At 41.8% G+C, this 24,943-nt stretch overlaps 1 protein-coding gene across 1 annotated transcript in view; it reads right to left on the reverse strand.

Moving 5' to 3' along the window:
* The window catches only part of LOC126183850 (ATP synthase mitochondrial F1 complex assembly factor 1), a 60,660-nt gene that overhangs the window by 12,687 nt on the left and 23,030 nt on the right, over nt 1-24,943 (reverse strand). The window contains exons 4-5 of the mRNA XM_049926137.1: nt 7,686-7,784; nt 7,037-7,132 (exon numbers count right to left, since the gene is read on the reverse strand). Coding sequence (XP_049782094.1) covers nt 7,037-7,132; nt 7,686-7,784 — 195 coding nt within the window. The remainder of the gene's footprint in view (nt 1-7,036; nt 7,133-7,685; nt 7,785-24,943) is intronic.

Genomic DNA, 24,943 nt, shown 5'->3' on the forward strand with positions numbered 1-24,943 from the left:
CACTCACTGTATTTAACAACAGGCAGCCCCACGGGCGTCATTTTACGCCATGGCCACTTTGTGGTGCCCATGGGAGCATCTACATGTCGATGTTGCAGGGCCCTTACTAAATCAGTATTGGCTCATTGTAGTGGACACCTATTCCAAGTTTGCCTATATGGCACATTGTCTGTGGTGGCTACTATTTCAGCCCAGTCTAAGATTTTTGCAACTGAGTGACTTCTGTATACCATGGTTACCGATAATGGCCATCAATTTGTTTCTCAAGAATGTGCATCTTTTTTTCAGGCTATTGGCATTCACCATCCATAGCCCCCTCCCTCCCTTTCATCTTCAATCTAATTGTGAGGCCAAACACATGGTTTGGTCATTTAAAACTTAGATGCAGAATTGTGTGTGCTGCAAGTCCCCTGATGCTGTTTTAGACAGTGGGAGGGGGAGGAAGGGAGGGGGGGGGGGGGGGGAGAGCTTGGCAGAGCTGTTACATGGATGCCAGAGACCCTCCTTCACTGCTGCATCCATCACTGCATCATCAGCTCCAGCTGGGTGCACTTGTCTGGGCTCGTGGTTTTGGCTGCAAGCCAAACTGAGTTCCTGCCATCATCAAGCACTGCCAGGACTAGCACCTGCGCATTGTCTGCACTCCCAACAGGCAGATGTCCTGTCACTTCGACCAGCTGCGGCCATGCATAACAGGGTCTGTTCCGGAAGGCCCACTGTCTTCCCCACCCCGCCGATGGCTGTTCGTGTGTCGCAGACAGCCCAGTTCACACCATCATGGGGGTTGCTGTGATGATGATGATGATGATGTTTGGTTTGTGGGGCGCTCAACTGCGTGGTTATCAGCGCCCGTACAATTTCCCAACCTTTGCTCAGTCCAATTTCGCCACTTTCCTGGATGATGATGAAATGATGAGGACAACACAAACACCCAGTCATCTCGAGGCAGGTGAAAATCCCCCTGACCCCGCCGGGAATCGAACCCGGGACCCCGTGCTCGGGAAGCGAGAACGCTACCGCAAGACCACGAGCGGCGGACCCATGGGGGTTGCTGTCTGGCAGATTGCTATCTGAGGTCCCTGCCTCCACTCCCACTCCCTGACTCCTGTCAACAGTGCAGTCAGTGCTGCCCCTGATGCTATAGCTGTCACCGCCACCTCCACCTCTGTTCTTGGGTCCTGTGTGGCCGTCATCTTCAATGCCTCAGCTGAAGCCCTAGCACACCCGCTGACTTCAATGGGGACATCACTATTGAGACACCACCCCTGGCCTGCCCTAAGGCCTATCACGAGAGGGAGGATGCCATGCCAAAATGCCCTTTCATTACTTCCGCCCCTACTCACTGATTCCTTCCTGACACGTGCTGCAGCAGCCACTGTCGTCAAGTGTTGAAATGGACTTCAGCGCCATCATTGGTGTTTTCCATGACCAGTAGTCTCAGTGCTTTTTTTCCAGTGCTTTTTTTTCCATACCAGTGCTTTTCTTCAACACCTAGTGTTTTTATGTATGTATGTATGTATGTATGTATGTGGTTTTCCCACCCCATAGAAGAGAGAGGAGCGATTTACCTTCACTCATGAAGCACGCGATTTCAGATATCACGTCCATACAGTTCACAGGCCACCTGGGTCGGCCCCCTGGCGTGCTCTGGTGAGCCACCAAAGAAACAGTATTATTTAAGCGATTACAAATGAGTGCTCAGACTATTCTGCAAAATGCATTACTGTTGTCCAGTCGATGTGTCCAGTGCTACACACAACCAGTACTTCATTGTATCTTACATATTGCTCTATAAAGTACTGTGTGCCATAAATCATGTTTGTTCTTTCTATAACAATAGGTATGAATAATACAATATATTGTTATAGATTATTGTAACACACATTGTTTAGTATTGCCATTCAGGCATCAGTTACCCCTAACTAATTACACATGGATGTGTTTCATGAATATAATCAAAGCTTTTTTTTCTTTGAGTAACTGTTATGCAAAAGAAATGTGCATGCACTAAAGTGCCTTTTATTCAACATGCATGGCGTACAACAGGGCCGGCCACAGCGAGCCAAACTTTACGTGGGCCTGGTGTGCGGCCGTGTGTGGGCCACACTTCGGATAGTCTCAGCTTTGTTTGTAACTTCCAGTAAGTGCAACATTTCATTCAGTGTTGCAGTGTGGCATATTTCAGTCGACACAACTCTCTACAGTTCAGCAGACTCATGTCAGTGCTGCTTTCCCTTTGCTATTTGTTCGTGGAATGAAAATATGTATTATGCAGCCACAGAAGTGATGGGTACCATAAATTTGCTATAAAACAATATTACAATACCATGCAGAAAGAATTTAAAGATTTAGTTGGCAATGAAAGAGCAACATATTACAATGTTTGACCGACAGGATTCACTGTTCAGTACATCAAGAAGCACTTTGTGCTAAATTTGCAGATGTGCAGCACGATACGAAATTGGTGGTATGAATATTAATATCTATGAAATCCCATGCATTATTCTACTGTAGACTGCAATGGTTTTTGATGGAAATGAATGAGAATGGAGGCTTTATATATTACTGCAAAGTAATTTTATTGACTCATGGGGCATGCCAGGAATGATTTTTCGATTTAAAAGTAGTGCAGAAACAAAATTTAGAACATCCGGAATGGATTGAGAACCTCACACTTGAAGTGGACTTGACTGCATACTGCCCACAGTAAGACAATGCAAGGTGAGAAACAACTTCTTTCTAGTTTGATGGGGAGGCATTAAAAAAGAAAATTGCGTTATGGAAGGGACACAGTCTCACAAAAGTGTCCAATTCCCTAACCTCACTGCCTTTAAAGAAATGCGAGGTGTGGCCTTGAAAGAATTACAAAGTCTCCTAAATGTTTTGAGGACACTGCCACTCTTAAACCTGTTTTCAGGCCCATTTGCCGTTTCAGCTGAAAGCGTCCCTGTGCATGTACATGTGCAGATGTAGCTGACTGACCTGCAAGGTAATTCCCGCTTTAATGACAAATCCTTTAACATTAAAACTATGCAGGACATCTGCATTGATATTCTCAGGTAGAGTATCCATGTCTCCATAATGAGATTGCAAAAGAGTTACAATACTTTGATTAACATATCTGTGTGAAAGATATTTTTTCGACTATGAAATTAAGTTAGTCCCAGTTATGGCAACTTGAATGCAAAAATCTGTGAAACTGTAGGCATCTGTTTGTATGCTGACAATTTGTACCAGATACAAATTATATTGTGTCTTCGGCATACCAAAAGCAATTGAATAATACTGAAAATGTGTTTTGTTTGTGATATATGTTGTTGAGAAATGCGAAATACAAAACCAAGTCCTATTCAGTGTGACTGCATAACCATATAAACGCAATGCGTTCACAGTTTCCCATCTTCCCCCTCCTTGCACCCACAGAGCATCGCTTGGCAGTAGGGAAAATGTGCAGCAAGGCTGAGCACTATGGCACTGGTGCCCAGGCATGGCCCACAAGCCAAAATCTTGGCCGCCAATGATGGTTTTTGCATTTTGATTTGTTTTGTGAAATTAATCACTGACACACTGTCAAGGTGAAGTTCAAGAAGCGACCACTTTTTTATAATATTTCAAATAATAATCAATATCCCACATATTCTCAATGTACAGGGTGGTTACAACTAAATTTCCACTATTTGAGCCAGTGTATACAGAAAACTATTTACAGTACAGATACCCAACTTTATAGGAATGGTGCTCACACTATGTGCAGCAGAATTTGCATGTAGTGTCATGACTTGCCATTAGGCACCTGTTCTGGTATGGCAACATATGGTTGAAATGTGACCATGAAGTGGGCATTACAGTAGCAGACAGTCAACATGAGTCTGGAAAACGTGAGGAGGGCTTCACTCATAAAGTTGTTTTACCAAAACAACATCAATAGTATTGCTGCTCTTCTTAAGTATGGATACATTAAAGGGATATGGAGAGGTCCTCTTTCTGTACCAGAGTTGAAGAACATGATTAAGAAGTTTGAATTACTTGGAGATTTGGAAATTGTTCCTGGGAAAGGCTGATGGGCAACTGCACCACAAATTGTTGAAGAAGTTACTCTTCCCATGGATGAGTATGCTTCATGCAATATGTGATCTTCAAGCAACGCTCGAGTTGTATCACAACAGCTGAACATTTCATGGCCCACCATTCGAAAAGTTTTGTGAAGAATCGTGAAATGGTATCTCTAGTGCAGTTCCAAGTTGTCATGGTTGCAGATGGTTGTCACATTAAGCAACTTCGCAGTTGGAATGTAAGCATTCTATGAAATTAAGAAATGTTAACATCTCATGTTGAAATTAAAAACAGTTTCTTTCAATGGTTTATTCATTATTTATCTTCTTACAAATGTCTCCACAAAGTGTCATTGTGCTAAGAGCACTTGGTTTTCATACAGGCCTTCTTTAGTAGTGAAAGTTTAATTATAACTACCTTGTAACCCAATAAAATGACATGCATTTCATTTTTGTCCGTACTGTACTGGATTGATTTCCTGTCTACACTTTTTGTGCAGTCAAGTGTACCTAATCACCGCATAATGCCCATGTATATGCAAGGATATGCATACTAATAAGAAAACAACAGAAGGAATGTCTCACATCAAGAATAGTGTGTCTCCGTACTGCTAATAAGTGCAAAGAAAACAACAGATGCAATGTCTCAACATCAAGAATAGTGTGTTTCTGTACCATTAATAAGTGCAGATTAACAAACATGCATTAAGCTCACTATCCACTGATAAGCCAAAACATTACAACCACTGCCCACTGCGATGCTGGATGCTGCCTAGTGGCATTGCGACCACGTGACACAGTAACAAAAGTACGTAAGCGGAGCAGATGTGGACGGGGACTACCTTAGTGAGATATGGGCTCCAAATGGGGACATACATTAAAGTAAATGACTTTGAAAAAGGTTAGATTATTATAATGCAGAGCCTATGAACAAGTATCTCGAAAACAGCGATGCTGTCGAATGTTCATGTGCTACTGTTGTGAGCATTAACAGAAAGAGGTAGAAGAGCAGTGAAATGGTTGGATGTACACAGCTCTTCAGAGAATGAGGGGTTAGGAGGCTTGTCTGCTCTGTAAAGTAGTATAGATGGTTATCTGTGACATCTCTGCCGAAAGAGCACAATGCTGGCACGTGCAAAAGTGTTCTGGAGCACACTGTTTATCGTACATTGTTGAACATGGAGCCAGCAGCAGACCACCCCTATGTGTTCATATGATCAATGGAAATATGTCGGCTCTTTGGGTGAATCACATTTTTACTACACTAGGTCGATGGTCGCCTCCATAAACATCATCATCAAGGTGAATGGAAGCTCGAAACTTGCAGGACACCACAGACACAGGCGGGTGGGAGTAGTATTATACTATGGGAGACATTCTCCCATGCTTGCAGGGGACGTCTGGTAGTAATCGAAGACACACTGACACCTGTGAACCACATGCATTCCTTCATGCTTAATGCCTGCCCCGGTGCTGATGTCATCTTTCAGTAGTGCAACTGTCTGTGTCTGAAGAGGCAGAACCGTGCTACAGTTGTTTAAGGAGCATTATAGTGAACTCACATTGCTGTCTCAGTGACCAAATTTGCCTGATGTAAATCCTATGGGACCCATTTTGGTCACTACCAGATGCCATCACCACATACACAAATCTGTGGTCTATTATTTATGCGAATTGCATGACCTGTGCACAGGCATCTAATACCACATCCCTCCACAAACCTACCAACATACTGTTGGATCCCTGATACACAGAATCAGTGATTTATTTCATTCCAAAGATGGACAAACAAGCTGTTAAGCAGGTGGTCATATTGTTTTCGCCCATCTGGGTAAGTAAAATAGAACAGGTCACCACCAGACAGTGCCAAAGAAAATGGGGATAAGCAATACTGCATGACTGTTCTAGGCATATTTTCTAGTGGAAATTGTTTGCTGTTACCTTACTCCCACCAGTTATGAAGTGGTAAGTATCTGTGTCATGTAGATGACAGTGATAAGTGCTCATAAAGTGTAGCATTGGGCATGTCTTGTCATGGGTGATGGGAAGCGAGAGGATGAAATGCAGGGCTGGCACACAGACCACTCCTCTCGAATAACACCTAGAGGACTACCGAACTTCACATCCCCAACCAACAGACAGATCACCATAAACAGTGTCACATGACCTCACTTCATGAGACACTGCAGGGACGTTTGGAATTTAAACTAGGATTGGCTCCAAGACTAGTGATCACCACCTCTCCTCCCCCTTCCAGCCAAGTACTGGCAGTGAAAATGTTCCAACACCAGGATTCAAACTGGTTTATCTTTAAGATGAGTGTCATCCACCACACAGGTGTGTGTGTGAGCAACCTCAGCTACAGATTTGGTTGACACATAATATAAAAGTCGAAGTGATACAAAGGAAACATACCCACAGCAAAGTAGGAAGATCTTTCAATTAAGTATATCAGCAAATGAAAAACTTGAATCACAAGGAGATAATACTGCAAGTCACAGTGTGTTAATGCAAAACTCACATACATGTATGTAAGTTCATTGCAAACGTGGTTCTGGTTTACATACATAACAAAATTAAACCACATAAGGCCGTATAAAAAATACTGAAGATTTACTAATATATACAGACAGTATATCACACACATCAAGAAACTGCATGTTACATTGCTGACATGCTTTGAAATGTAAAAAGAGTTATATACTCTTTAAAAGTTATGCCCCAGATTTACTTTGAAAGCCCTTGATGGAATATAAATGGTACCAGGAAAAGCAATAATTCATGTGAGAGCTGACAAGCAATGCCAGTTCTATAGCTGAACTACAATAATCAACTATTTGCTTATGTACATGTCAGCAGCTCAAGGTCTGTGCCATATTGCAGATGTCCATCATGCTATGAGTTATAGTAAATAAATATATATTTAAGTAATTTCACATAATCACATCCTATAAAGAACAAATGTAAGTTATTTAAGGACTAACCTGATAGGATATCAATGGAGTGAAATGTACTTCATGCTCAGAAATTTCTGATACAATGAACTCATACCCCTGCCCACGTGGCAATGGAAACAGAAACTGCAAAAAGAAAGTAATATAGTCCTGAGCATTAAATTAATTTCATACATAAAAATAACAAAAAATGACAATTTTATTTGGTATTACTAGATAAACATACCCTATCGCTTATGCCATCTCTAAAATAAAAATACATGTACCTAAATTAGTGAGCTCTCTTGCTGTCACTCTGTATTTGGCCTGTACTTCTAGAAGCTTTCCATACACATTAATTCAGTTACACAGATAACATTAAACTGGGGGGGGGGGGGGGGGTAGTGGGGGAGGGGGGGAGAAGGAGAGAGAGCGGGGAGGGGGATGAAGAGGGGGGAAAGGGGGCAGAGGGGAGAGGGATAGGATAGGACGGGGGAGGGGGAGGAGGGATGGGGAAGAAAGGAGAGGGATGGGTGGAGTGGGAGTGCTACACTAACACATGTAGTGTGGTATCACAGTGTGAAATTCAGAAAAGTGAATATTCCCCCTTCTACAAGTCATCCCATGTGAACACCCTGGCTGGCGGCTTGAGCAGTCTGAAAGCAGATAATAAGAAGCTTTTAACAACACGCCTACTTACAACTGGGTACTGCTTGCCTCTGGAATATATTTTTGTATATAGCTCAACTGGAATAACACCTGCAATCACTTCCTTTGTTTTGTGGTAATCCTCCCAAATCTGAAACAATTTAAAGTATGTTACTGACTGGGTAAATCATTTCAAATGAAAGTATTAACTATCTCCAAAAATTTTGGTGTGTTGACAAAACATAGTAACTACACTGAAGTGCAAAAGAAACTGGTATAGGCATGCGTATTCAAATACAGATATATGTAAACAGGCAGAATATGGTGCTGCAGACTGCAATGCCTATATAAGACGACAAGTGTCTGGCGCAGTTGTTAGATTGGTTACTGCTGCTATAATGGCAGGTTATCAATATTTAAATAAGCTTGAACATGGTTTCATAGTCGGTGCAAGAGCGATGGGGCACAGCATCTCCGAGGTAACGATGAAGTGGGCATTTTCCAGTACGGCCATTTCACAAGCATATCGTGAATATCAGGAATCTGGTAAAACATCAAATCCCTGACATCGTTGCAGCTGGAAAAAGCTCCTGCAAGAACGAGACCAACAGCAACCAAAGAGAATCGTTCAGTGTGACAGAAGAGCAACTCTTCTGTAAATTGCTAAGGATTTCAGTGTTGGGGCATCAACAATTGTCAGCCTGCGAACCATTCAACGAAACGATATGGGCTTTTGGAGCTGCAGGCCCATTCATGTACCCTTGACGACTGCACAACACAAAGCTTTACACCTTGCCTGAGCCCGTAAACCGTACATTAGACTGTTGATGACTGGAAACATGTTGCCTGGTCAGACGAGTCTCGTTTCAAATTGTATTGAGGGGATGGACAAGTATGGGTATGGAGACAACCTCTTGAATACATGGACCCTGCATGTCAGCAGTGCACTGTTTGAGCTGGTAGAGGTTCAGTAATGGTGTGGGGGATGTGCAGCTGGAGTGATACAGGACTCCTGATACATCTAGATATGACTCTGACAAGTGACACGTACGTAAGCATCCTATCTGATCACCTGCACCCATTCTTGTCCTATGTGCATTCCAACGGACTTGGGCAATTCCAGCAGTACAGTGTGACACCCCACACTTCCAGAATTGCTCCAGGAATATTCTTCTGCATTTCAACACTTCCGCTGGCCACCAAACTCCCCAGACATGAACATTATTGAACATATCTGGGATGTCTTGCAAGGTGCTTTTCACAGGAGATCTCCAGTCCCTCGTAATCTTATGAATTTATGCACTGCCCTGCAGGATTTGTGCTGTTAGTTCCCTCCAGCACTACTTCAGACATTAGTCGAGTCCATTATCATGTCATGTTGCGGCATTTCTGGGTGCTCGCGTGGGCCCTACATGATATTAGGCAGCTGTACCAGTTTCTTTGGAACTACAGTGTATCACAATAATAAAATATAATTTTCTTAGCGTTCTGCAACACTATTATTTTAACATGAAACAGTCTGCAGCTTCCCATATCACTGTCAGCATTGCAGAATGTCAAAGAAAGTGTGTGTGGTTTCAATGAGGTAATAACAGGAGTATCTGAGTTATCATGAACTCTATAGTGTCTAATTAGCTAAATAATTAACATTTTGCATCAGTTTCCTTTCACTCAAAATGGTTCAAATGGTTCTAAGCACTATGGGACTTAACATCTGTGGTCATCAGTCCCCTGCCTAGAACTTAGAACTACTTAAACCTAACTAACCTAAGCACATCACACACATCCATGCCCGAGGCAGGATTCAAATCTGCGACCGAAGCAGTCGTGCGGTCCCGGACTGAAGCGCCTTCAACCGCTCAGCCACAGCGGCCGGCTTCCTTTCACTGACCACATTATAAAGTTACTAGAAGTTTACTTTTAACAGTGTCACTCCGTTTGCTGGAAATTTTGCCTCAACTGTGCAAGGAAGTCTACGAAGTGGAGTCACTGAACCAACTGCTCAAATCAATTATAACGTTATGTTAACACTTCTGTTATGAAACTGATTTTACTGGGCTTTGTTCTTCCATCCTTTACTTACAAACATCACTCTCATTCACATCTGCAAATTAAAATACAGGTGATCAACAGAATATTTTATTGCAGTTAAGCTGAAATACAACAACAACAACCCAGTCACATAGATACTAAGGATGCTTTTTTGTTTATGTTTTAACGTGAAGCTGCCAGCACAATCATTAGAACTCAGACAGAAGCTCAATTTTTACGCAATGGAAATACAAAACTGTAACGTTTCATATATAAAACTATCTCAATTTACGTAAATTTATGAATACTGTAGCTTAAATGAGGGTGCCTGGATCAACCTGTCAGTTGGCCTCTTGAATATTGAAAACCTTCCATTACTTCTAGGTTTCAACAGAATTCTTAGTACTTTGCAAAAGTTTAATAGCCTTCAGCATACTAACTTAGAAAGTCATATCAAATCACACTTCTTTGAAATGTTGTTTCGAGCATTTCATTTCTGTTACACCCACCTTTTCTTCTAAAAGAAAGAAGTTGTAATAACTCTTACAACAGATGGAATGATGTTGAAGATATATACTTATTAGCAGGCGAAACTTCTTCAGACGCACTACAAAGGAAGGTTCAAATGGCTCTGAGCACTATGGGACTTAACATCTGAGGTCATCAGTCCCCTAGATTGGTTGGTTTGTGGGATTAAAGGGACCAGACTGCTACGGTCATCGGTCCCTCAGTCCCCTAGACTTAGAACTACTTAAACCTGACTAACCTAAGGACACCACACTCATCCATGCCCAAGGCAGGATTCGAACCTGCGACCGTAGCAGCAGCGCGGTTCCGGACTGACGCGCCTAGAACCGCTCAGCCACCGCAGCCAGCCAAAGGAAGGAAAAGAAAGATTAGGGTTCAACATCCCACTCAAGAGGTCATTAGAGGCAGCATGCAAACTCACTTGGAAATTTTTGTAATATTGTGTTAAACCATGGGATACCTGGATGGTTGGAACAGAGATGAATCCTCCTCCAACTGAAAGCAAGTATTAAACTTTAACCATTGCACCATTTCATTCAGCCTGATACACAGCCGTCTTGTAGCACATACTATTATGAGACACAATGAATGAGGTTGGGAATTTAAACTATACTTAGCACCTGCATGCATTCCTTTACTTCTTGACTCTCCAATCCTATATCAGTAGAAATAGGAATATCATCATCATCATCATCATCATCATCATCATTATTATTATTATTATTATTAACAATAATGTGCTCACTTGCCTTTAACACCATTTCATTATGATGTAAATGAACCCATAGGGTCATTGTTGAAGGTTGTATTTCATTTAATGTGCTGTGTTTAAATTACCATAATCATTGCACATAAAGGGTCAAGAAGCAATTCTTGGTCCTTACACAACTCCTCCATAGAGGAATTTCATTTGTTAAAGTATTTATCTGTGCACTGCCTCAGTATCTCACTTTTAATTCAGGAGGGGGAAGCACAAAACAGTACAAACTTGGTTTGTTGTCAATATTACAAAGAGGTAGTGAAGTGCACACTTACCTCTTAGAACACACTCATTGACTTATTGTGCAAGTTGAAGATTACTTATTTTTTCTCTCTATTACACCCTTCTGAAAATGGCTCAGAAGCAGTGGGCAGACAGTACTTGTTTGCCATCAGCATTTGGCTAATTCACTGGATATGAAGTCAAAGTGAAAAATTAATGCCCTGGTACAAAGGAAACATCAATATCATAGGCATTCTGTCTTTTGTGTGTCTGTAATAATGTAAATAAAATGTCAACATGATCTGGGGAATAGTTTTGTTTCCAAGGTTTTTAATGTAGCCGTGTGTGTGTGTGTGTGTGTGTGTGTGTGTGTGTGTGTGTGTGTGTGTGTGTGTGAGGGGTGGGTGGGTGCGCATGTGCACACACATATGATGAAGGTTTAGCTTGCACAACGCTGAGGTACAAAATTGTTTGGACAAATGAGTCCAGAGATTGTAAAAACTTTGTGTCAGTATCTCAAATCAGCATTAATACTCCACACATGAAGTGTCTCTTAGATGTATACAGCTCCCAAAAATAAATAAATAACCACCCAAAATTAAATAAATAACCAAACAGGTAAGAGCCAGTCACTATATTACATAAAATGTCTGCAAACGCAAGCAAACACACACACACACACACACACACACACACACACACACTCTCTCTCTCTCTCTCTCTCTCTCTCTCTCTGACATGCCTAAAATCTTAGAGAATTTGTGTAAAATTAAACGTGCAGATGTATGTAGTTTGTTGATCATGCAACACGTAAGATGAAACCTCAGTACAGTGGCACTTTCAATCTCCTAATGTTTTTAGAGTTCTGACAATTCACAAAAGTTTAAAATACAAACTACATTCCTCCTGTCATTGCCTCAAATTGCAGGCAAGACCTCAATTAAACTAAGGGTATCCAGTCTGACAATGTCTAAAATACTATCAGTTAAAATGTGTTTCACTGAAGAGAGTATGTTTACAAGAATTACAAACAGTTGGTTCCATACATTAAAGCAGAACGACCAAAATGCAAGCACATAAAAAGAAATTTCAACTGCTCTTCATGGCTGGATGGAGGTTGATTGTGGTCTTGTGGGCTTCATATGTTGCAGCTTTATCTCACTCACAGCCAGTCAAGCACTTACACATGAGTATCACTATAAAGACGACCAGCACAGCAGTAGTGTGCAGGGGGCACTGCCCTATTGTCAGTTCCGCATAGGGCTTCTCACTACTGTATTCACTACTTCATTTCCCTGGTTCCCCACACAGCAAGTTACCCAGCAGACTTCCACTACATTTGCTAGCTGCTGTAACTGGTACATGGCGATCTGGATTCTACAGACAGTTTTGGTTGCTAAGTACAATTACTGGTGGAACTATATACCATTTACGAAATCAGACTAAATAAAAAATTTCGTGTCTCTATTACATCTTAACTGCTCCAGTGTCTACAGGATTTTACAGTGTTTAGTGTTTAAGGTAGTAAATTCCTTCAGGAAATAAGTCCAGAACATATTATCACAGAAAGTGGCTGCACAGTTTAGGTTATCACCTCTCTTCGACCCATCTGTGTACATAATGTTAAAATCATTATTCTCATTTAAATTGTCATTTTTTAAATATAAAGCACAGGACTTATCAAACTTCATTAAGTTTAAAAATATCCTGGGTCTTTTAAATAACCATAAATGAAACCTACTCCAGTACTAAGCTAGAACCCTTGTGCCTGTGACATCTAAGTCTGTCAGAATCTGGAGTGTTCAAGTCATAAATGTCCACGCATAATTTGGATGTCACACATATAAGTGCTGCATACACAGATGGGCAACAGACGGACATTCAGGTGACCGGCAGCTCAATGAAATGGAATGGAATTTGTAGCCACTTCACATGAGGAAGAAGCTGCTGCAGCCTCAATGCAGAGGTTGCAAATGAAGTTTGTTCTCTGCATCCATAAGCTAACCTAATGCCCTCATGACAGACTGCATCTAACATCTGTAGATGTGACAATAGTGCAGATCAATATATGCTACAACTGTAACAGATGTGGGTATGAACAAAGTTTCTATAATTGCAACAGAGGTTTTCTGCCTGCCTCCCAGTTTTGGCATTCAGGCATTTTAATATGTCAGTTATTCCTACTGATCTAGCTGTAAGGCCTTTCAATTATGGTGGCCAAGCAAGTCTCACTAAAATGAAAAGTGCGTTAAGGGGGGTAGGACATCAAACGGGCCGACTTGGAGCAGGAGAGGCACCACAGGACATTACAATTTCCACTGTCTATACTTTTACAAATAAATTTATAAAACTTTGTCAGCATGACAAGGAAGGATTCAGAATTCACACTAGCAGTGGAAGTTCGAAAACATAACAAAATAATTTTTTTTACATGTGAAATTTTATCATTTTTTTCACTTACTAATGGCAGCATTTGTTGCTATAGGTACACTTTTCTTCATAAGTAAGAGAGATTCTTCCACGAATTTTGCACATCATAATAACCATACTTAAAGGTGTATGAAACTCTAGAATTTTCCAAATCTATTAAAAACTGTGGTAAAAATTGAGGTAATTAACTACGAAATTTGTGTTTTTTCTAAACATGAAGTTTAAAATACAACAACTCATTCGTTTTTTCATAAATTAAATAAATTCTAGAGTTTCATACACCTGTAAGTATGGTATGTATGCTGTGCAAAATTCATCGAAGAATCTCTCTAACTTATGAAGAAAAGTGTACCTATAGCAACAAATGCAGCCATTAGTAAGTGAAAAAATGATGAAATTTTGCACATAAAAAAATTATTTTGTTATGTTTTCGAACTGCAATGGGTGTGAATCCTGAATCCTTCCTGGTGATGCTGACAAAGTTTTATGAATTTATTTGTAAAAGTATAGACACTGGAAATTAAAATGTTCTGTGATGTCTCTCCTGATCCAAGTTGGCCCGTTTGATGCCCTACCCCCCTTAACATTGCATTCTTAAAGGCAAGAGGGATACTAAAAACACAATGTGAGCAATTGAAATTGATGCACACATTTTTGTCTGCAGAAAACTTGAAATAAATATTCTCTGCACATTTCTTTGGTCTCTTGAGTGTCGGCTGAAGTTAATGACAAGTAGTTGCAAGACAGAGTATGGGCAGAACATAGAAAAACCTTCCCCACACAGAAATAACTAAACAAGACTTTTGTTATGGATGAAATACTCTCCTGGAAATTGAAATAAGAACACCGTGAATTCATTGTCCCAGGAAGGGGAAACTTTATTGACACATTCCTGGGGTCAGATACATCACATGATCACACTGACAGAACCACAGGCACATAGACACAGGCAACACAGCATGCACAATGCCGGCACTAGTACAGTGTATATCCACCTTTCGCAGCAATGCAGGCTGCTATTCTCCCATGGAGACGACCGTAGAGATGCTGGATGTAGTCCTGTGGAACGGCTTGCCATGCCATTTCCACCTGGCGCCTCAGTTGGACCAGCGTTCGTGCTGGACGTGCAGACCGCGTGAGACGACGCTTCATCCAGTCCCAAACATGCTCAATGGGGGACAGATCCGGAGATCTTGCTGGCCAGGGTAGTTGACTTACACCTTCTAGAGCACGTTGGGTGGCACGGGATACATGCGGACGTGCATTGTCCTGTTGGAACAGCAAGTTCCCTTGCCGGTCTAGGAATGGTAGAACGATGGGTTCGATGACGGTTTGGATGTACCGTGCACTATTCAGTGTCCCCTCGACGATCACCAGTGGTGTACGGCCAGTGTAGGAGATCGCTCCCCACACCATGATGCCGGGTGTTGCCCCTGTGTGCCTCGGTCGTATGCAGTCCTGATTGTGACGCTCACCTGCACGGCGCCAAACACGCATACGACCATCATTGGCACCAAGGCAGAAGTGACTCTCATCGCTGAAGACGACACGTCTCCATTCGTCCCTCCATTCACGCCTGTCGCGACACCACTGGAGGCGCGCTGCACGATGTTGGGGCGTGAGCGGAAGACGGCCTAACGGTGTGCGGGACCGTAGCCCAGCTTCATGGAGACGGTCGCGAATGGTCTTCGCCGATACCCCAGGAGCAACAGTGTCCCTAATTTGCTGGGAAGTGGCGGTGCGGTCCCCTACGGCACTGCGTAGGATCCTACGGTCTTGGCGTGCATCCGTGCGTCACTGCGGTCCGGTCCCAGGTCGACGGGCACGTGCACCTTCCGCCGACCACTGGCGACAACATCGATGTACTGTGGAGACCTCACGCCCCACGTGTTGAGCAATTCGGCGGTACGTCCACCCGGCCTCCCGCACGCCCACTATACGCCCTCGCTCAAAGTCCGTCAACTGCACATACGGTTCACGTCCACGCTGTCGCGGCATGCTACCAGTGTTAAAGACTGCGATGGAGCTCCGTATGCCACGGCAAACTGGCTGACACTGACGGCGGCGGTGCACAAATGCTGCGCAGCTAGCGCCATTCGACGGCCAACACCGCGGTTCCTGGTGTGTCCGCTGTGCCGTGCGTGTGATCATTGCTTGTACAGCCCTCTCGCAGTGTCCGGAGCAAGTATGGTGGGTCTGACACACCGGTGTCAATGTGTTCTTTTTTCCATTTCCAGGAGTGTACAATTGCATGAAACAGCAAAAAGGGTAACAAGTAAAATAATGCCTTGCAGACAACATTATTCTGCAAAAAATGCTCTGAGTAGGTGCACCCTATTCTATACCTAAAATACCTATCATTTAGGAAGGATCACATGAGAAATCGGAGGTGCCAGTGGAATCAACAGTTGTGCAGCAACAATCCTGCCCTCACTTTAGGAGATGCTCAAGATAGCTTCACTCCTGGAACTGGGATATTGACCTAAGCAGGTTAAGAAGTTCTAGGAGGATTTCTCTTGATTTGGGACTTAGCTGCTGCAGCAGCAGCAGCAACAGTGGTATTTCATACACAATCTGTCTGGGTCGGACTCTGAGTTCTTTGCTACAAACAAGGCAGATTCTAACTCCCTCATGGAAAATGAGTGATTATAAACCTGTGTAGTGGACTTTGACAGGTTATAACATAGCAAGCTGGAACTACACCACCTGCTATGATTGCACTCCTGCTAACAATTAATATTTTTCTTTACTCATTTTTCATTTATTTATGCAGTCAATACGAAATATGTACCTGAATCTACCAAAACATAACTCAGACTTTGCCTCATCTGCATTTATCACTCAGGCTATTATTTTCAATGCTCTGATCCCATTAGTGTATCTAGTTTCACTACAAAACCAGGTTAATAAATGATATTATGCACGGAACTTGTGGCAAATGCCAATTTCAGACAGTGATTGAGAACACACATATTGTTCTTTGGTTGACTGGCCAGAGTTGCATCGTTATTTTTACTTTTAGTTCTAGTTTGACAGTTCTCTGCTTACTTTGATTATCAAGCTCCATTCTGATCAATCTACATCTACATCCATACTCCGCAAGCCACCTGACAGTGTGTGGCGGAGGGTACCTTGAGTACCTCTATCGGTTCTCCCATCTATTCCACTCTCTTATTGTTCGTGGAAAGAAAGATTGTTGGTATGCCTCTGTGTGGGATCGAATCTCTCTGATTTTATCCTCTTGGTCTCTTCGAGAGATATACGTAGGAGGGAGCAATATACTGCTTGACTGCTTGGTGAAGGTATGTTCTCGAAACTTCAACAAAAGCTCGTACCGAGCTACTGAGCGTCTCTCTTGCAGAGTTTTCCACTGGAGTTTATCTATCACCTCTGTAATGCTTTTGCGATTACTAAATGATCCTGTAACAAAGCGCACTGCTCTCTGTTGGATCTTCTCTACCTCTTCTATCAACCCTATCTGGTACGGATCCCACCCTGGTGAGCAATATTCAAGTGGGCGAACAAGTGTACTGTAGCCTACTTCCTTTGTTTTCGGACTGCATTTCCTTATGATTCTTCCAATGAATCTCAGTCTGGCATCTGCTTTACCAACGATTAATTTTATATGGTCATTCCATTTTAAATAACTCCTAATGCCTACTCCCAGATAATTTATGGAATTAACTGCTTCCAGTTGCTGATCTGCTATATTGTAGCTAAACAAATTCGCAGCACATTACATTTGTCTACATTGAGATTCAATTGCCATTCCCTGCACCATGCGTCAATTCGTTGCAGATCCTCTTGCATTTCTGTACAATTTTCCATTGTTACAGCATCTCGATATACTACAGCATCATCCACAAAAAGCTTCAGTGAACTTCCGATGTTGTCCACAAGGTCATTTATATATATTGTGAATAGCAACGGTCCTACAACACTCCCCTGCGGCACACCTAAAATCACTCTTACTTCGGAAGACTTCTCTCCATTGAGAATGACATGCTGTGTTCTGTTATCTAGGAACTCTTCAATCCAATCACACAACTGGTCTGATAGTCCATATGCTCTTACTCTGTCCATTAAACGACTGTTGGGAACTGTATCAAATGCCTTGTGGAAGTCAAGAAACATGGAATCTACCTGGGAACCCGTGTCTATGGCCCTCTGAGTCTTGTGGACAAATAGCGCGAGCTGGGTTTCACACGATTGTCTTTTTCGAAACCCATGCTCATTCCTACAGAGTAGACTTCTAGTCTCCAGAAAAGTCATTATAGTCGAACATAATACATGTTCTAAAATTCTACAATCAAGTAATTAAATCTTTTTAACTCAAGTTTGTGTGTGTTTCTGCATATTTATGACTGAAATGATGGACGCTGTCTATAAATTGGTGACCCCAAAATTACAAAAGACAGGAGACACCTGAAGCAACGTACAGAGTGAAACAGTGACTTCGCATTGTGATGTTGCATGAAGTCAGATACAAGGGCAGCCCTTGTGCCTAGAAGAGGACCTGCAGAAGCAAATTAGGGATCTGCAAAATCGAGACGAGATGAATTTATACGAACAGGTGTTGAATATGACAGACAGTTTGCCCACTGAGTCTAATGTGGTTTCCACCCTGAAGATAAAAACAGAAACACCAGCATTCCTGTCAGAGAAGCTTGAGCTGTGGTTCACAATGCTGGATTTGATGTTAATACAAAATAGCATTACTAGCAATTATTCCATGTTTCCTGTAGAGGCTAACAGCTTTGATGCCCAAGCTGTCAACATGGTGTTGGATATTATGTTGAAAACACCCTCACTTGAAGGAGACACTAGTCAGACAGATTTGTTGAACCAACAAATGCGACAAGTAATTCAGATCAAGTGTATCAGCAATAGAACACCATCTGAACTCTGGCAACATCTGAGGATAACTGTGGAAGAGGAAGCAATGTGAGGTGAAACACTACAGCACATACGGCTAATACAACTATCACTTTCAGTGAAAATGGCAGTGGTGACGCGTGGGAAGTGTGATATAAATTCTGTTCTTGCAGTAGCAGACAAGGTGCACACTATAGTGGAGCAAACAAGTACCTCAGCAGCAAAACAGGTGGTAGTGACGTCAACACTTGGGATACTGCAGCTATACGACATGAGCAACAGACGAACATGAATAAGCAGTTCAGAAGTCTGAAATGAATAAGTGGACCCGCACAAGAAAAGGTAAAGAAGAGGGGTATCCATCCAGTCATCAGAATCAAACAGACAGCCATGGTGATCAGGCCACGAGATGCACATCTCGCTTTGAATTTCCAGGCCCCAGCAGCCTACAGTACGCACAACAGATCATAAAGTTCCACAAAGGTGCCAAAGCGTTGATGAGGTAGTTGCCACTACTCCCGCAGATGCCAACAGCAATGTTATCAGAAATAGCCAAGACCCAGCACTCACAATCGGCCACGTTATTTGTATCAGATCACCCACATCCACACATACAGCAAAGCAAGTGTTCTTGCTGACATTATAATGCCATTTGTATGTAAAGGCAGGAACACAGATCAGTGCTACCTTACTAATTCGGGCTCAGATACAAAGATGGACTGCAGTGATGAGTGTACCCTCAACCTACAGCAGTTAACAACTCACCCATCACCACTTATGGTCAGTGTGAATCGACTTCATACCCCACCAAGGACTGGAAAAGTTAAGTATGGTATGAATTAAGGTGTACAGTGAAGTGGTAATAGGTACTACAGGCAGAAGTGCTAAAAATTCCATGGCCTCACTGAGTAGTTTGGTTGGTACATAAGTTAGACAAGAGGTTGTCAGCCACTTCATAGAAAGTATTGCATACCATGGTGCATCACATGAAGACAACACCCAGCCAACCAGTTTCTAGATGGCCAAAAAGACTAGCACCCAACCATTTCTCAATAGCAAAAGCAGAATTTGAAGAGATCATATGAAGATCCCACAGCCCACAGGCATCACTGTTACACCTAGCTAAAAAGAAAGACGGCATCTGGAGGCCCTGTAGAGATTACCGAACTCTAAATCCACAAACAATCCCCATCTGCTATCCCATGTCTACCCTAAGGGGTTTCATGAACGTTTTAGCCAGAGCTACAATATTCAGTGTAGTGGATTGTAAGGAGGCTTATAACCAGGCTCAAGTTGCAGAAGAAAATATTCCTGTCGTAATAATGCCTTTTAGTCTTTTCAGATACCTATCATGCCATTTGGTTTAAAGAATGCAGCTCAGTCATGGCTGAGGTTCGTAGAGAAATACTAAGGGGCTCGGATTTCTGCTTCAACTACCTTGATGATATTTTGATATTTTCAAAGACAGCTGAATAACACAACAAACCACTTAAGGCAATGTTCGACAGTATATATAAATATGGCCTGGTGACAAATGAGGAAAAAAGTGTTCTGCGTCAAAAACAAATTGAAATTTCTCGGTCATACTGTCTCAGCTACCAGTATTTGTCCTCTCTAAGAAAATATAGAGGTCATTAAGACCATTCCTCTGCTGATGTATTACCAGAAATTAAAAAGATTCCTGGGGATTGTCAACTTTTACCAGTGTCATATATCCAGTGCACCAGAATGCTGCAACTTTATACAGCCCTTAAACCAGAAATTGGAGCATCTACTGCAAAGATGGTTTATGGAGAGATGCTGCACCTGTTCTAAGAGTTTTTTCCGGGAAAATCAATGCAGATTATGGTGGTATGTGCTATTCATACTATGCTGTGCCAGTCCACGTATAGAAGTTGGTGGTAGCCCGTGTGATTTCACTGCCAATCTGCAGCTGGTTCCATGACACACCCTCCTCATTCCATGCGGCCAGTGTTGCCATAGAGCAAACATAAAGGATGCTGCACAAAAGTCTAGTCTGGCAGTCAGTTCAGTTCTGCCTATGTAGGCCATGCATTGTAATTCAGTATCTGTTGTTATTGTAGATACTTAACTGGCCTCTCTCAAGGACTTACTTTGCGCTGCGCTCTGGACTTGCTGTTGTTCAAGTTAAGTAAAAGAAGTTTCTTAAACACTATGTGTGCACCTTATTATTTTGTGCGCTGTCTCTGTACCCACTAACTCCTCAGGATCCCCCATTGGGACAAACAAACACAAATGGAACCAGGGCTATATGCTGCAACATGTCAAGCTCTAAATGGCTAAGCTGCATCCTTCAGCAGCAGAGAACAGAGTGTGTTCATTCACAAGGATCTTAAAACAAGCTCGCATGTGATGCTTCGAACAGATGTGGTATGCTTTCCAATGCAACCACCACACTCTGGACCTTTCCAGGAGCTAAAATGTAAGGTACATATAGTGCAAATAATGTGCAATGACATGTCAATGGCAGTGTCATGGTAACAGGTAAAGCAGGCATATTTTCTAATGCCAGACGTATCCGCACAACATGAAGATACCTCTAATACTACATCAGCGACTTTGAGTCATCTGGATTGTGGTACTGGTCAGTCAACAGCAGCATCATCCTTGACTCAGCAAACAAGCCTGCAGGAAGCAGCAAAGATGCCAGCAACTTATACAAGGGAGGGCTGACAGGTACAACATAAATACTTGCACATCACTGGAGCTCTGCTATACTAAGGGGGGGAATGCCAAATTCGAACAGTGATTGAGAGCGCATATTCTTTGGCCAACTGGCTCAGTTTGCATTGTTATGTTTAGTCTTAGTTCTAGATCAACATTTCTCTGTTTACTTTGGTTGTCAAGCTCCAGTCTGATTAAGCAGGTGAATACATATTGACAACTAAAGTTCGTGTGTCTCTCTGTATATTTATGAGTGAAAAGAAGCTGCCTATAAACTTATTACTACACTACACAATATCAGCACCTGAGTGAACTAATACGTTGTTTTGGACATATTGACACCACTCATTAAAAGACTGGCATCCAGACCTGATTTTCCTGAAACTAATAAACGTACCAGATAATTAATGTAAAATTTCAGATACACTTAGATTTTCCACTGCAGATTTAGCCACTGTACATGTTAACATCCCAGCTTTTACCACTGCACTTTTGTCGCCTAATTTTTATGAATTAAATGACACCCTTTGCTAAGTAATTAAGCCATTAATTAAGAAATTGTATAGTTCATCATAAATTTTAAGATGGGTTATTCCCAATGCAGGCATATAAATGGGTTCCACAAACTTTTACATTTTGTTAAGCCACCACATATTTTGTACACCAAATTACTACCTTAACATACATCTAAATTATCAAAAGCCTATCTAGCAATTTTTCAAACTGTTAATTAGTTTGCATAATCATGTTATGTTCATATGCCAATCTTTACATAGCACAGCCCACCCCAAAATCTTCAGTCCCCAGGTAGCTATCACCACGCCCAGACCTCAGCGAGAGTCAGTGCCAGATTAGCATACAAGATGTATGTGAAATTTCAGGACACTGCGATTATTCACTATAATATAAAAAATGGTTCCAAATCTGCTCCCGACTGGTACAAGCATAATCCCATGCAGAAAAGTCTCTTTCCGTCACTCATACTCTCAGTGTATCTGTGTGACTCATTTAACATGTAAACTTTCACCAGTGACTTACGTTGTCTTTCCTGAACTTCTGTTCTGAGTATTACTGCCACTTTGGGCATTTACTGTGTCTGCACATTGAACATCTATTACCTTTGTTGGTACATCATGGACTATAATGTGTGCAATGCTTTTCATAAAGTAAAGCCACTGTTGTGACATCATAAGGTCAAAGTTGGCAGTGAGAATGTTCTGTAGTTTTGTTGTATATGCCATCTTTGTGTTGGGATGATGGAAGAACCTACTTGTAAAGGATATTTCTTGAGAGAACTGGAATTGGTCATTGAGGGGGGTGGGGGTTGATAGAGACAATAAATGCAGAAAAAGTCAATGTTAACAAAAATAAGTATGTAGCACACAGTATTAGATCAACACCTGTAAATCAGTTTATAACAATTTGACAAACTTTCTTCAGGGAGAGACAGAGTAATACAGACATTGCAGGTAGGTACCCTTCCAGGTTCTCTTCTCATGGTCAGAACTTTTACCTTTGCAATGCCACATACCTGTCTAGGTTGCAGAGTGACATTCTTTATTCCACTATGGTACAGTCTGCCTCTTTTACTATCCTGAAGAGTATGGGATGGATGCTTCAGCAGAAAAGTAATGCACACTTGTGATGTTGTCCTGGTCACTGTCTCAGTGTTCAAATCTCACTATCTGAACAATATTCAGTTTGCTGCACTGAAGAACAATTTTGGTAGTTTTGTTTTTAGAACAAGCCTTTCTGAGAGGTAAACTGGAATGTGGTTCTCAACTGGTGTTCTGAACAACTTCCCACTGAACCTCGTCTGCAAGGGTAGGTGAACAAAAGCACAACGTCTAGGGCAAAGAAGTGCCTGCTGTCAAACAGAAGTGCATCACTTGGCTTCTATTCAAGATACATATCCCTTAGGAGATGGGTCAACCGTATGAGAGCTTCTTGGTGAAAGGAACTGTTAATATAGTATTAGTTAACTGCAGGAGCATCTATGGAAATGTTCTGGAACTAGTCTCAGTTATAAATGATAACAACACCCACAGAGTACAAGGGACAGAAAGCTGGTTGAAACCACTGTCAACAGTATAAAATTACAAACACTGACTGAACTGTATATCGCAAAGATAGGCTTAACGCTGGTGGTGGTGATGTGTTTATAGCAATAAAAATTATGATTAGTACAGATTCAGAATATGAAATAATTTGGGTGGAGGTAAATGTTAAAGGTGGATCAAAATGGGTCATCACATGCTTTTATAGACCACCTGCCCCGATAGCGGTAGTGGCAGAACAATTTAGGGGAAACCTGCAGAATATTTTGTGTGAAGTCCCTGGTCATGTTACAGTTTCAGGTGGAAATTTTAACTTACCAGCTATAGACTGAGACACTTGTGATTAGGATGGCTAGTAGGAACAGAGAAACATGTGAAATTGTTCTAAATGCTTTATCCAAAAATTATCTTGAGCAGTTAACCAGAAAACTGACTCATGAAAATAACAAGTTAGACCTGCTGGTGAGCAACAGACCCAAGCTTTCCAACTCAGGATAGAACAGGGAATCAGTGATCATCAGGCAATTACAGCATTATTGAGTACACTGTACATACGAATACAAAGAAAGGCAGGAAGATCTTTCTGCTTAGCAAGAGCAAAAAGAGACAAATATCAGATTATCTGAGCAGTCAGCACAAAAATTTCATCTCCAGCACTAACAATCTGAGTATCAATGGACAAAGTTCAAGAGCATTATACAATATGCTTAAGCAGGTACATGCTGAGCAAAATTGTGAGGGATGGAAAAGAACTGCCGTGATTTGACACCCATGTCAGAAAACTGCTTTGAAAGCAAAGAAAGCATCACTTCACAGATAAACAAAAATTAAACAAAGCCAAAATTACTGCAGGGAGAACCATGAGTGAAGTTTCAACGAATTTGAAAGTAATATTCTGTCTAACAACTTGACAGAAAATCCTAAGAAGCTTTGGTCTTATGCTAAATAAATAAATAAATGGATCGAAGCCAGCCATCTGTCCTGACACTGTGATGAAATCGGATTGAAACAGAGGATGACACAGAAGAGATTGAAATACTAAATGTCTTTTTCCAAAACTGTTTCACAGATTAAGATCACACTGTAGTTCCTTCTTTAAATTGTTGTATGAATGACAAAAAGACGATATCAAAATACATAACCAAGGGATACAAAAACGACTGAGATCGCTCAACAGAGGAAAGGCCACTGGACCTAACAGGATACCAGTTCGATTCTACACAGAATATATAAAAGAATTTCCTCCTCTTACAGAAGCAGTGTACCATAGGCCTCTAGAGGAGAGGTGTTTCCCTAAAGATTGAAAAAAGCGAGACTCATTACCACTTTCAAGAATGGTCATCCAATCGAAGCACCAAACTACAGGCCTATATGTCTGATGTCAGTAGAGCTTTGGAACATGTTTTATGTTTTCATATTATGACATTTCTGGAGACCAAAAATCTCCTCTTTAGGAATCAACATGGGTTCCAAAAACAACAATCCTATGAAACCGCTTGCTCTGTTCATCCACAAGCCCGAGAAAACAGTAGATACAGATGCCCAGATAGTTACTGTGTCCTTGACTTCCAGGAGGCATTTGATACAGTTCTGCACTGCCACCTAATGAACAATATACGAGCATATAGGACATCAGGCCAACTGTGTGACCATACTGAAGCATCTCTAGCAAACAGATCATGGTATGCCATCCTGAACGGAGGGAAGTCTTCAGACTTGAAA

This window comes from Schistocerca cancellata, chromosome 4 (genome assembly GCF_023864275.1).
Source record: "Schistocerca cancellata isolate TAMUIC-IGC-003103 chromosome 4, iqSchCanc2.1, whole genome shotgun sequence".
NCBI classification, from domain to species: domain Eukaryota; kingdom Metazoa; phylum Arthropoda; class Insecta; order Orthoptera; family Acrididae; genus Schistocerca; species Schistocerca cancellata.